We start from the raw sequence: 15507 nt of genomic DNA, 5'->3' as shown, positions 1-15507 counted from the left end.
TGCAAGCAGTGGGATTTTTAATGCGAGAATACAGTTTTTTCTAAGCTAGCTAGAAAAACGGTTAAACAACCAAAAAATGACTGTGAATTTATTTTTTGACTGGGAATTTTACAAATTTTTAGAAAAAAAATCCTTGTAACTTTAATTTTTACCGCATTTAAAATAATTAATTTAATTTTGATATTTTTCAATTATATCCTTCAGTTTAGAGTGAGTAATTCGAAAATCATTTATTTTAAAACTTTTCCATTTTAGATCTTTAATTTTTAAGCGTACTTTGAAATTTAAAGAATTTTAAAATGCAGTTTTAAAGACTTAAACAATTAAAAATTAGAAGCGTTTAAAATCCTAAATTTTGGATAAAAACATTTTTAGTTAATTGGATAAAAAACTATTTTTAATTTGAAAATAACTTCAAAATAATATGTTTATAATTAAATACAAAAATTCAAAAAATAGTTGGATTAGTTGAATAAGTTTCTACAGAAAAATGGAATTTTCAATAAAAAAAGACGATTTTTTTTACCAAAAAGGATTACTTATTAATAAAATTGTAGAATTCGCTACTAAATAGTTTCGTTTTTATTCATAAAGGATTGAATTTTTATTTCAAAAAGACGAATTTTTGCAACCAAAAAGGATGAATTTAAACAAAATAAATTGTACTAAAACAGAGGAATTTTTAATAAAATACGACAATATTTTTTTTACAGTTGAACTTTCATCCAGAAAATTTATCAGTTCATTTTTAAATACAAAAATATAAATTTCAAACTAAAAGTAAATTTTCTACGAAATGTCGTAAGTTTTCAACAAAACAGTCCAATTTTTAACCAAAAAGTATGACTTTTCAACAAAATTGATTAATTTTCAACCAAACAGTAACATCTTTATCCTGAAATATATAATTTCACTTTAAAATTTTCCATTTTTAACCCATGATATTTGAAAATTTTCAATTAAGAAGAAGCGCAGTTACTTAATGTATATAAATATCTGACTCTTCATTTAAAATCAGTAAATATAAATTAAATGTTCAAAACAAAACAAAAATTATTTTTAAACGTTACAATTTTAATTCTTTTTTTTAAACAAATTTAATTTGTAAGTCAAATTGTTAAATTTTAATCTATAAATAACAATTGAACAGCTTTTATTCTTATAAAAAATTCGAGTAAGTTGAAGAGATATTTAGAAGATTAAAAAAAATTCAAAATTAATGTAAAATTTGAAATTATTTCAAATAATTTAAACGCAGTGTTTACGTGTACTGACAAAAAAATTCGAAGCTTTTTAAGAATTTTAACAGGCTTTAGAAGAATAAAAAAAATTTCATAGAAAAATTTAAAATTATTTTTTTATTAAAAAAAATTAATTTTAAGAGAATATTTAAAAGGATTTATAACGATTTACAAAATTTTCAAAAATGAATTTGGAAGATTTTAAGAAAACTATTTCAAATAAAAATAATTCAACTTTTAATTTGAACATGGACCTTTCGATTTTGTACAAATTTATAGTTGGAACTGGAATTTATCTAGAATAATAATAATTCTGACTTTGGATCGGGAATTTTCAAATTTGAACAAATTCCGAGCTAAACCTAAAAATTTTCGAAAGGGAATAAAATTCTTAATTGGAACAGGAATTTTTTCCAAAGAATTCTAATTCTGAGTTGAAGCAGGGAATTTAAAAATTTTAACCATGTTTGAATTGAAACTGGTTTTAAAATAATTATAATTATAATAATCATAACTATAAACAAAGAACTACCATTTGTCTTAGAACAGAGGATTTTAAATTTTAAATAAATTCCTAGATAGGACAGGGAATTTAAAAAAAAAATGAATTCTAATTCTAAGTTGAACGGGGGTATTTTCAAAAATAAAATAAAATTATGGATTTGAACAGGAAATTTCACAGAAGAATTTTAATTCTTTGCTGAAATAGAGAATTTTCTGAAAAAATAAAAATTATGGATTTGAACAGGGAATTTTCTAAAAGAATTTGATTTCTGAGTTGAAATGTAAAAATGTAAAATTTGAAGAAAAAAAATTGTTTGGAACTGAAAAAATATTTCCCAACCGGGAAATGACCGGGAATTTTTTTCTATGATTAAAAAGGCCACCCTGTTTTTAGTATTAACATTTTTTAAATAATAAATTAAATATTTTAATTCCCCTTTTTCCAGAAGTACATTTTTTTAAACTAAAATTGAATTACTGAACCGCTTTGATCTCTGCAATAATTTTTCCTAAAGAAAAGAATTAATATCATGAGAAAATATTTCCAGGTTGAAACTTTGTGTTCAGAGTTGGAAAACGACTTCTATTGCAAACCAAAAGAAATGGATAGTCTTTTCAGGAGAACGCCGTGCCATGACTTATCGGTCGTCCTGAAGAAACTTCTTCGGGATTTGCCTCAGCCTCTTCTTACTGTAGAACTAATAGATGCATTTTATCAGAGCCATGGTGAGTCTTCTGATTTCTTTTTAAATTTAATTTTATATTTATTTAAGACTAATTAATCAAAATTTCCTGATTTTTCTTTGGCTAATTTTCCATTTTCCTTGATCATTAAAATTTTTAAATACCAGCATTTTGATCTTGTAATACTTTTAAATGTTAATTTATTTTAAACCAAAAAATGTCTTTTCTGTTTTGAGAGATGGTTTTTTTTTTTTTAAACAAAATACGTGAATTTTCAACAAAATATTAAAGTTTTTAAGATAATAGTTAAAAAAAACTTTAGAACTAAAAAGATAAATTTTTAACAGATAAAGATTTTTCACTCAAGAAAGAAGTAAAAGTTCATCTAAATTGTGAAACCTTGAAGCCAAAAGATGAATTTTCTCTACAAAAATCGAATTTTCAAACAAAAAATATGACTTGCAACAACAAAAAATGAAATTTCAAACCAAGAAAATTGTTATTTTTTATACCAATACAGGAGAATTTTCAACTAAAAAATATCAATCTTAAAAAATGGAAAAGTTATATTTTCAGTTAAAATATTTATTTTAAACGAAAAATAATCTTTTCCACTAAATAGTTATATTTTCAACTAAAGACATAAGCCTTCAATAAATTAATAAATTTTTAAAAACGTTTATTTTTTATCCAAGTGATTGAATTTTTGATTAAAAAAGATGAATTTTTAACAAGATATTTAAAGTGTCAACCTAAGAGATGAATTTTCATTTAAAAATATAAATGATAAAAAAAATTATTTCTTAAGAAAGCGATTCAACGGAATCTTTTAAACAAAATTGTTAAATAGTTACGCAAAGAAGAAGAATGTTTAAACAAAAATTTGATTTTTCATTAAAAAAAAATGAAATTTCTACGAAAACAGATGGGTTTTTAAAGCAAAAAAATAATTTAAAAAAAATGTTGAATTTCCTGTAGAAATATTTCAGTTGACTTTTAACGATTAAAATATTAATTTTTTATCTAAAAATAAGTTTCTACGAAAAGAAATTGAATTTTTAATTCAAAAAGACGAATTTTTGCAACCAAAAAGTATTATTTTTTAAAAATTAATTGTACGAAAACAGATGGATTTTTAAATCAAAAAATTAAATTTTCAAAAAAAAAAAAAAATAGTTGAATTTCCTGTTAAAAAAGATTCCAGTTGACTTTTCAAGATTAAAATATGAGTTTTTTAAATAAAAAATAAGTTACCTCAAAATTAAATGGAATTTTCAATCCAAAAAGACTAATTTTTTACCAAAAAGGATTACTTATTAACAAAATTGTAGAATTATCTACGAAATAGTTTCATTTTTATCCAAAAAAATATTTAAATTCTGCTGGAACGGAGGAATTTTTATTTCAAAAAAATTTTTTTTAAATAGTTGAATTTTCTTTCAAAAGATTACAGTTGTCTTTTCACGATTGAAATATTAATTTTTTTACAACAAAGTAAGTTTCTACGACAAAAATTGAATTTTCAATTCAAAAAGACGAACTTTTTACCAAAAAGGATGAATCTTTAACAAAATTGTGGAATTCTCTACTAAATAAATGCGTTTTTATCCAAAAAAGATTAAATTCGTACTAAAACAGATGAATTTTTAATTTTTAAAAATACAAAATTTAAAAAAATAGTTGATTTTTCATCCAAAAAAAGATTCCAGTTGACTTTTCAAGATCAAAAGATGCATTTTTTTAACCAAAAATAAGTTTCTACAAAAAAAATTAGAATTTTCCATTTAAAAAGACGATTTTCTATACCAAAAAGGAGGAATTTCAACAAAATAGTTTAATTCTCTACCAAATTGTTGCAACTTATCCAAAAAAGGTAAAGTTTTTACTAAAACAGAGATATTTTTAATAAAAAACAACACATTTTTTTTAAAGTTGAACTTTCATCCAGATTCATCCATTAAATTTTCTACGAAATAGTTAAGTTTTCAACAAAACAGTAGAATTTTTAACCAAAAAGTATAACTTCAACAAAATTGTTTAATTTTCAACCAAACAGTTGCATTTTTATCAAAACAGATCAAATTTCTCTTAAAATAGATGAATTTTGGATTTTTCAACACCAAAAGTATGCCTTTTAAATAATATTATTGAATTTTCCAACAAACAGTTGCATTTTTATCCAAGAAAGATGTAATTTCTGCTAAAGCAGGTGAGTTTTACAATTAAAAAGACAAACTTTCAAACAAGGGTTGAATTTTCAACGAAATAGTTGCATTTTTATCCAAAAAATATTTTAAAATTTACTAAAAAAGATGAATTTTTAAATCAAAAAGACCGATTTTCAAAAAGAGAATTTAATTTTTGTATAAAGAAGATTTCACTTAACTTTTCAAAACCAAAATAAGAATTGTAGACAATAACTTAATTTTCTGCCAAATAGTTGCATTTTTATCCATAAGACATTAAATTTGTATTGAAACAGATGGATTCGTTTTTTAAAAAATTAAAAGAATAGTTGAATTTTCAACCAAAAAAGATTTCAGTTGACTTTTCAAAATAAAAATACGAATTTTCTAATAAAGAAATAAGGTTCTACAACAACAAAAAAATGAATTTTCGATCCAGAAAAACAAGTTTTTCAACTAAAAGGATGAATTTTCAACAAAAAAGTTTGAATTCTCCACTAAACAGTTGCATTTTCATCCAAGAAAGATGAAATTTGTACTAAAGCAAAAGCAATTTTTGATAAAAAAACGATCAATTTTTTTAAAAAAGTTGAACTTTATTCCAGGAAAGATTTCACTTCATTTTGCATCACCAAAATATAAATTTAAAAAAGTAAATTTTCTACGAAATTGTTAAATTTTTAACAAAACAGTAGAATTTTTAACCAAACAGTTGCATTTTTAGCTGAGAAAGATGTAATTTTTTTTAAATTCATTTCTCTTGATCAAAATTTAAATATTTGGTTGAAAATTAGTTTTTATGGGTATTTTATTGAAATTTTTTTTAGGTAGAATATTATTCTTATTGGTGAACAATTAAACTTTTTGGTTAAAAATTTATTTCTCCGAATAAAAATTAAACTATTTAGTTGAAAATGAATTTTTTTAATGGTAAACATTTAGTTTTTTTCTACCTAAAAGTATACCTAATTCATTTTTAGTTGAAAGTTTTTCTATTTTAGTTAAAAATTCTTGTATTTAGTCGAAAAATGGTCTTTTTTTATAGGAAATTAATCTGCTTGCTTGAAAATTTATTTTTTAGTTTAAAATTAAAAAGCTTTTTTGATTGGCATATCGACTTTTAAATTCGGTTGTTTTTTCGTTGTTGCAATTTTATGCTTTAAACTAAAAACGTAACTATTCTATTTTTGGTGAAAGTGTACCTTTTTCAGTTTAAAATTCCCGTATTTTGTTCAATTTTTGTTTGTGTGAAAAATTCAACTATTTGGTCAAATTTTTCATTGAAGATTCATTATTATAGTTAAAAATTTTTTTCTTCTGTTAAAAATTTGTTTATTTTATTAAAAATGCATTATTTTTGCAGAATTTTAATTTTCTTCGTGAAAAATTAATCATTTTTGTTGACAATTTATTTCTTTGATTAAAAATTTAATTGTTTTGTTGAAAATTCGTTTTTATGGGTACACATTTTTTTTACTCAAAATATAATTATTCCATTTTTTGGTGAAAATTTATATATTTTGTTGAAATTTCATCTTGTTTTGGTAGAAAATTATTCTTCTGGGTTGAGAATTCATCTTTTTATTTAAAAATTGAACTATTTATTTAAAAAATCATTTCTTTTGGTTAAAATGTTACTGTTTTGTTAAAAATTCATTTATTTAGTTAAAAATTCAACTAGTTTGTTGAAAATTCATTTTTCATTGGTACACAATTATTTTTTTAACAGAAACAATAATTATTTCATGTTTGATTGAAATTTTTTATTTTTTAGTTGAAAATTTGTATTTCTTTTTAGAAAAGTAATCTGCTTGGGTGAAAATTCATATATCTTTGGTTAAAAATGTAACAGTCTGTTTAAAAAATTATTTCTTCGGTCGAAAATATTTCTATTTTGTTGAAATAGTCACTATTTTCTTCAAAATTTATTTTTCATGAAAAACTATATTTTTTAATGGAAAATTCGTATTTTTTTGTAGATAATTAATCTCCTGATTTGAACATTCATTTTTTTGGTGTTAAAAACTTAACTATCTGTTTAAAAATTCTTTTTTTTTGTTTGTTAAACATTAATTATTCCTAACTAAAAATGTAACTTTTTAAGTTTTGCTTGAAAAATTTCCTTTTTTTCGTCAAAGAATTAATTCATTTTGTTCTAACTAAACTAAAACTAAAAGGTTTAAAATGTTTTAATACCTAAAAGAAAAATGTTTAACGTTGAAAAAAAATTTTTAATTTGCCAGGGAAAATAAAAAATGGGTCAGAGAAAAGTAAGGGAATTTCGAAATTGGGATTTTGTTACAACCCGAGATTAATTCTGATAAGGAGTGTTTACATCTTACGTAACATTATTTTTTACCTTTTTATCCCCCCCCCCCGTCCCACTATTACGTTACATTTTTTGTATTATTTTAAAATAATTATTTATATGTTTAAATTTTTTTTAGCACTTAAATTCCAGCTGAAATTAAAATTTAAATATTGAGAACAAGAACCTAAGTATTATCAACTTGTCTTTAAATTTATATAAATGTTATTTTTATAAGATTCTTGAGAAAATTAAAAAAAAATTTGGAATATCTTAGATTTGTTAAAAAAGAAGCTAGAAAATTTTAAAGATTTTAATTTTATTTTATGGGATTTTACAAAATATTAGGAAAAACTAGAGCCTATTAAAAAGATCGTTAGGACTGTTGGAAATTATGAAGAAATCAAGAAACATTTGATAATTTTTCGGAAATGTCTTAAATTCTTTAAAATATTTTTAACTCACTCGAATTTATCTTAAAATTTTGAGAAATCATTCAAAATGTAAAAGAATTGCCTTATAATCTTCTAAATTTTCCCAGGAATTTTGAGAAAATTTGTTTATTCTCTTAAAACTTTTCGAAATTATTTTAAAGCTTTTTCAGGTTTTTTTTTTTAATTCTTTAAAAATCAAGATTTCTAAAAATCTTCGAAACTTTCAAATTCTTGTTTAATTTCTTTAATTCTTCTAAATATTTCTTGATTTTTCTCGATTTTTTTTATTCTTACTAAATGGACAAATTTTGCATTAAAATCTCTCAAAAAGATTATTTTTGTATCTTTCCAGATCTTCTAAATCTTCGAATATTTCAAAATTACTCAAATTTTTCCTGATTTTTTTTTAAGTCTGCAAAATGAAAAAAAATTTTCTTAGAATCTTTTAGATTTTTCTTTGAAAATTTTAGAAATTTTCAATTTTTCCCAGGAATCTAAAGAAATTTTCTCTATTTTCGTTAAACCTTACAAAATTCTTAAAAAATCTTTACAAATTTTAAGTATGTTATATCGCGAAATTGCAAAATTTTGCTTTAAAATCCTATGCACTCCTTTTAAAAATGTTAAGAAATAATATAAATATTTTGTAATCTTTTTCAATTCTCTCTTAGAATTTAATACAAAAGAATCATTAAATATTTTTTCATGAATCTTAAAGACACTTTTTTCAGTCTTTTGACACCCTGCAAAATTAGGTTTACCTAACAATTTTTTAAACCCTGACAAATTCAAAAAATTGTCTCAAATTTTTCTATATCCTTTTCCCATACATTTTAAATAAAATTAATAATAATACAATATGAAAACTTCAAATAACTATTTGTTGAAAGTTTTTCAGGTGTTAAATTCGAGCTGAAATTAAATTTTAAATATAGAAAGCAAGAAAATGAGTATTGTCAGTTTGTTTTTAAATTTATATTAATGTAATTTTTATAAGATTCTTGAAAAAATAAAAAAAATAAATAATAACTCAGATGTGCCAAAAGAGAATCTAGAAGATTTTAAAGAATTTTATTTTATAGGATTTTACAAAATATTAGAAAACATTGGAGCCTTAAAACGTCTCAAATTTCTAAAAAAATTTTAACTAACTCAAATTTATCTTAAAATTTTGAGAAATCATGCAAAATGTAAAAGGGTTGCCTTATAATCTTTTAAATTTTCCCACGAATTTTAAGAAAATTTGTTCTGTTCTCTAAAAACCTTTCGAGATTATTTTAGTTTTTTTTTTTAATCTTTAAAAGCCTAAATTTATAAAAATCTTTTAAACTTTTTTCCTGATTTTTTTTTAAATCTTGAAAAATTTAAAAAATGGTTTCAAAGTCTTATATATCCTTTTTCCACACTTTTTTAAATTTTCAAAACCTAAAATTATTTTTCTAAAATAAAAGCTAAACCATTTTAAATTTCCCCAGAAATCTTGAAAAAAAATTAATTTCCTAAAATCTTTCATAATTATTCAAAAGCTTTTAACTTTTTTTCGAATTCTTCAAAGTAGGTTTTTGCCCATAATTTCATTTTTCTTGTCTCTTGTAAACATTTAGAAATTAATTTTATGATGAAGTAAAGTTTTTATTTAGAAAATTTATAAATTAAAAATGTTTATTATTTATTTTAATTTTCAATGTAATATCTTAAAAGTTTCCGATTTTTTAGTTGTTTTAAACAAATTAATCATTAAAAATTGAAAAAATATTTTATTGGAAAATTTAAAAAGTGAATAATAGTTCTAAAGGAAGATTTGAAATTTGAAAATTAGGTTTTAAATGAGAAAAAGAAAAAAAAACTATCTAACTGAAATTGATACAGCAATAAATGAATAATTTCGGTAATTTTAAATGGTTACAATAATTTTAGGGTACCGAATTTAGATGTTAAACGTTCATTAAAAAATGTTTCCCTTTCATAGGTTTTAATTTTATAACTCAAAATTAATTAGTAGAATTTCGGAAAGTTTAATTAGTAATTTAAAAAGCATTAGTTTTTAAGTGGTTTAGATTTACTTCAAATAATTGAAGTTTTAAAGAGTTTGCTTATAAAAAAAGATTTAATATCACAATTTTCGCGACTATAAATTTTGTCAGTTAAAATTAAGTTCACATTCGTTTAAGTTTCAAGTTTCTGGACTCGATTTATTTTTCATTTTGAATGTTTCCCGTTTAAAATTACTATTTAGTTTGAAATTTTTTTTATTATAGTTCAATTCATTTTTTGATTTTATAAAAATTTGTCTCATTAGCTTTAATGTCAAATTATAATTTCGCTATGCAAAAACAATTTAAATTTTAGAATTTCAGAAGCTTTGACTTTGAAAGATTCAATTTAGGTTTCAATATTAAATGGTCAAATCTTAATCGCTTCGAATTTAGAATTTTTTGAATTCAAAAGTTTAAACTGGTTAATTATTTAATTTCTGAGGTTTTGACATTATCCTATTTTAATTGGATTTAGAATTGATTTCTAAATTTGCATATTTTTCATGTTCGTAAATAAAAATCCAAAGTTTTTCGCGCTTGAAATTATTGCTAGTGTGTAATAAAATGCATGTCTGAATTTTTCTTTGTCAGAAATAAAAATTTCCTTTTATGTGACCGGGGAAAACCGAGAAATGACAGTGAATATATTTTTTGACTGGGACTTTTACACATTTTCTGAAAAAAAGTCCATCAAACTTTGATTTCAACTGTTTTTTAAATAATTATTTAAATTTTTATCTTTTTCAATTATGATATTATTCAGTTTAGAATGTGTAATTCGAAAATCTTCCACTTTTAAACATTTTCCATTTTATATTCTTCATTTTTAAGTCTACGTTTTAATTTATAGAATTTTTAAGACTTAAACAATTAAAAATTAGAAGCATTTAAAATCGAAGATTTTTCATGAAAAGCATTTTTAGTTTTTTATAAACTATTTTCAATTTTAAGGTAATTTCAAAATAATGTATTCAGAATCAAAGGCTTTTATTAAATTTCAAATATTATTTCAGTCTAAAATATTCCATTTTTAAGCCATTTAATTTGAAATGTTTTAATTAAGAAAACGATTTTTTTTTAATATTTAGAAATATCTGACTGTTCGTTTAAAATCAGTAATTATAAATTAAATATTCAAAACTAAATAAAGAAACTAAACATTAAACGTTACAATTTTAATTGTTCTATTAAAAAAATTTTAATTTTAAAGTGAAATTGTTGAATTTTGATGTATTAATAACAATTAAACAACTATTATTCTCAGACAAAATTCGAGTAAATTAAACATATATTTAGAAATTATGAAAAAATTCAAAATTAATTAAAAATTTAAAATGATTTTGGCAGATTTCGAACAAAGAATTTAGAAGTTTTTTAAGAAATTTAAAAGGCTTCAGAAGAATAAAAAAACATTTTCTAGGAAAATTGAAAATTATTTTTTATTTTAAAAAATGAATTTTAACAGAATTTCTAAAACGATTTCGAAAGATTTTAAAATTATCAAGCATGAATGCGAAAGATTTTAGGTAAATTTTTTTATTCGGCAGTAACAAAAAATGTGTAGAAAAAATTCGAAATATTTTGAAAGGTGTTTAATTCAAGAAGTGTTCAGTTTACAAAAAAAAATTAATTGTTCAACTTTTAATGTTTCTACCTTAAAATTGCTTAAAATTATGTACAAGTAATTTCCATCTTATACGATTGAATTATTGAGCATTTGAATTCAAAATTTTAAGTTGAAAAACTTTCAAAAGTTCAATTTTAAAAGTTCAAATTTCTTAATTTTTAGCACAGTTTTTATTACTTTAAATGGAAATTTGTTTGGCTTCAGTTCGATTTTTTAAATTTCATTGTTCAATTTTCAATTACTTTCGTCAAATTTTCAATTAAAATAAGTTAAGTAATTATTTAGAGCCAAGAAAAAAGTAATTAGTTATTATTAATATTATATTTAAATAATCCTAGAAAGATGTTTTTTTTCTGAAATTTGTGGGGTTTTGTTCCATTTTCAATAGGAGTGAAGTAATAATGAATTCAAGTGAACAAAAATAATGGTTTAAACAATTTATTATCATTGTTAATAATATTTTTTATGACTTCGTCTATAGGAATGTCTGATAATTGCAGTTTTTTCGGCAATTTTTACCTTTCCTTCCATTTTCACTTAATGACATCATAATTGATAAAAGTTATCAAAAAAGTTTTTTAAACAATTTAGTATTGTTTATAACTATATTTTCTTAGATAGGTGCTAAAAAGTTGTGGGTTTTTGAATAAAATCTTAAACTTTGCTCCGCCTGCTTAATTATTGAGAATTAATAAACATTAGAGAAAACTACATTTTAAATAATCTCTTTCTGTTTTGTGGAAAAGAGCGAAAATAATTCACTGAAAACAACAATAATAGTTGAAAAATCATTTTTGTTGTTTTTCTCTTCTTATTTCTTCATAAATAAAAAGGCGATGCAAAGTTAAAGATTTTAGAAAAAAAACCGCCACTTTCTAGCACTTATCTAAGAAAAGATAGTTAAAAACAATATTAATTTGTTTAATCAACTTTTTGTTAACTATTTTGTCGAAAATTCAATCATTTTGTTAAAAATTCATTCTTTTTTTAAAACTCAGCTGTCTTACTTTAAAATTGCTTTTTTTTTTAGTTGAAAATTCAACTATTTTGGTAGAAAATTAAATTATTTTTTGAAAATTGGACTGTTTTATAGAAAAATCGTCCTTTCAGCATGAAAATTCATCAATTTGGTTGAATTTTTTTTCTTTTGCGAATGAAAAATATTTTTTGGTTGAAAATTCAACTACTTGTTCAAAATTTGAACCACTTTGTTGAAAATAATTTTTTTTATGGACGATTCTTCATTTTAGTTAAAAATTAATCTCTTTCTTTTAATTTCATCGTTTGAAGATGTAATTATTTAGTTGAAAAGTATTTTTTTTTTAGAAATTGATTTATTATCAAAGAAGTTGCTTAAACAATTTAATATTGTTTATAACTATATTTTCTTAGACAAGTGCTAAAAAGTTGTGGTTTTAAAAATAAAATCTTCAACTTTGCTTCGCCTGCTTAATTATTAAGAATTGATAAATAAAAATTAGAGAAAATTACATTTAAAACAATCTTTTTCTTTTTTGTGGAAAAGAGCGAAAATAATTCACTTAAAACAATAATACTTTTGAAAAATCATTTTTGTTGAGTTTGGCTTATTATTTCTTTATAAATAAAAAGGGGATGCAAAGTTAAATATTTTAGAAAAAAACCCAACTATCAGGTATTGCTATAGATGAAGATAGTCATAAACAATAATAATTTGTTTAAACAATTATTTTTGCTAAATTTAATGAATTATTGAGTCACTCCTAATGAAAAATAGACAAACAGTTGAAAATTTTAGAAAAAACCGCAACATTCTAACAATTAAGCAAAGAGAATATTATTAACAATGATAATAAATTGTTTAAACAATTATTTTTGTTAACTTGAATTCATTATTACCTCACTTTAATTGAAAATTGGAAAAAAGCCAGGAATGTTGGAAAAAACGGCATCTTTCTAGCATTATTAAAATATAATATTATTAATAATGATAATAAATTGTTTAAACAGTTAATTTTCTTGACTTTAATTAATTACTCAACTTATCTTATTTGAAAATTTCACTAAATGTGAATTTTTTAGCATTTTCGAAGAGAATATTATTAATAATAATAATCAATTGCTTACACAATAACTCTTGTTAACATTGATGAACTATCACTTCCCTATAATTGAAAATTAGACAACAAGTTGAAAATTTGTAAACCCACCGCGTCTTTCTAACTCCATTCTATGAGAAAATTGCTAAAAACAATAATAAATTCTTTAAATAATTTATGTCAACATCTAATTATCAATATGAAATGGTCTTTTATGCACCAGACACAATTTGTATTAAAAAAGCCGCAAAAAAGTCATAATTAGCGCCAAAAACTTGTAAAATCGATTTTTTCACTTTAGGGAGGGTTTTTGGGACTATATATTGAGGATTCTTAATAAGATTAACAAAAACGTCTTTTTTTCTTACTGGGAAAATAATAAATATCATTGAGTATCTTTTATATTCCAGCATAAATCATAAAAGCAAAAATTTTCTAGTATTTTTGAAGTTCCTTCGAACTTATTAGCACTATTTATTTTTGTCCTGACAAGTTATACATTTAGTAAAAAATAATCAAAAATATTCCTCAAAATTTGTGAATGAACTACTACAATATTCGACTTTTTTTTGTATTTCAAAATTTTCTGCATATTTTTTACAGTATTGTATTAATGAAATTTCCAACACTACAAGAAAAAGTAATGTTTTTGCACATTTTTAATACGTTTGAGAATAAAATTTATAACTTTATTAGCGATTTTATTCGATAACTTATGAATATTTTAATGTCCCACATTTGCAAAATTTTTTTGCGAAGTTACCTAAACCGGGACGTGCTGTCGCTGACTCAGTTTCGGTCTCAGTTTCGGGCATTTGAACGTGAGTTGCGAAATTGCATTTCCATTACTGAGACATGGTCACTTTCCCCGTTTTTTAAATTAAATGTCGCAGTTTTATGTATCTCATAAATTTAATTTTTCAATTGAAATTAGTAATTATGCATTAAAATTTAATATTTTAGATTTATATAAAATATTAATAATATTAATATTATCGATTTATTTTTTAAGATAAATTAAGCAAATTAACTTTTCTGCTAAAAATTTATATTTTCAAATTAAAAATATAACTGGTTTGAAGAACTTCTCTTTTTGATTTAAAAATTCAACAGTTTGGTTAAAAATATTTTTTATTTCTTAATTGAAAAATGTTTTTTTTATTAACATTTGAATTTCATTATAAATCTTCATTATACTTCATTATAAATTCATTATAAATTTCATCTTTCTTGAGCAAAAATGCAACTGTCGTTGAACATTAATCTGTTTAGGTTGAGGTTTCAGCAGTTTAATTGGAAATACTTTTTTTTTAATTAATTAAACATTACCTGCTTTTTTAACCAAATAAGATTTTTTATTAAAAAAAGAAAAATATTTCAACCAAATTGTTGCATTTTATACCATAATAATATCATTTTCTACAAAACAGTTGCATTTTGCTCAAACAAAAAAAATGTAATTTATAATTAAAATCATCAATTTTAGAACCAAAAAGACGATTTTTCAACAAAATAGTTGAAATATTAATCAAAAAAGATTTTTCAGTCAATACAATTTTCAACCAAATGATAAGATTTGTAACCAAAAAATAATTTAAATTGTTTCAATACTTTTTTCAATTTTGACCGCACGATAACTAATTAAGAATCAAAAATTGCATTTTGCGGTAAAACTATGCAAGATAGGAAAAAAAAAGATGTGACAAACATTTTTTACATTCTCATCAGAGAAGGTATTAGACATGTGTAAAATTTAACAACCCCCCTCCCCGCCCCCCAGTTTTGGTAAAATGTCCACGTTTTGAGACCCACTAAATCCGAAAAATAGGTTTTTACGAATGTGTATGTCTGTCGGTCTGTCTGTATGTATTTATGCCTGTCTGTCTGTCTGTCAGCACGATAACTTTTATAAAAATAATTTTATTAGACTGGCCTCAAGTACACTCTTTAAGTGTCCTAAACTAAAGGTTAAGTTCGTTAGCCAGCCATTATGGATAAAGATTCAAAAAGTGAGCGCCTTTTGAATATTTTTGATACCATTTTTTCAAAATTCAAGAAGAATTCTCAGTACGGTTATTCATAGTATTTAAAAAGTCGAACAATTTATCGGATGACTTTTTTCATCAAATTAAAAATTACGAGAGTTATAGTATTTTCAAATTTCAAAAAAAAAAAAAAACACGAAAATGAACCTTTTAAGCCAATTAACGGACGATATGAAAAAATGGCAAGAGAAGAAATAGTGTGATTTCTGAATGCCCTAGAAGATTATCATAACAACATTTTGAATTTTCTTGATAAATCAAAAAATAAATTTTGACAGCATACAAAATAATGGAGAATCCAAAAGTTACATTTTTTCATGCAACATTTTCACAGCATTTCAAATAGTCTCAAATATAACAATGC

General features: G+C 22.3%; 1 protein-coding gene across 4 annotated transcripts in view; it reads left to right on the top strand.

The window, feature by feature from the left end:
• The window catches only part of LOC117175183 (rho GTPase-activating protein conundrum-like), a 59425-nt gene that overhangs the window by 42209 nt on the left and 1709 nt on the right, over positions 1-15507 (top strand). For all 4 annotated transcript variants that reach the window (XM_033364808.1, XM_033364806.1, XM_033364810.1 and 1 more), the window contains exon 9: positions 2294-2471. In XM_033364808.1, the coding sequence (XP_033220699.1) occupies positions 2294-2471 (178 nt within the window). The remainder of the gene's footprint in view (positions 1-2293; positions 2472-15507) is intronic.

This window comes from Belonocnema kinseyi, chromosome 6, assembly GCF_010883055.1.
Source record: "Belonocnema kinseyi isolate 2016_QV_RU_SX_M_011 chromosome 6, B_treatae_v1, whole genome shotgun sequence".
Taxonomy (NCBI): Eukaryota; Metazoa; Arthropoda; class Insecta; order Hymenoptera; family Cynipidae; genus Belonocnema; species Belonocnema kinseyi.
The sequence above is the reverse complement of the archived record's forward strand: the minus strand, read 5'-3'. Positions and strand labels throughout refer to the sequence as shown.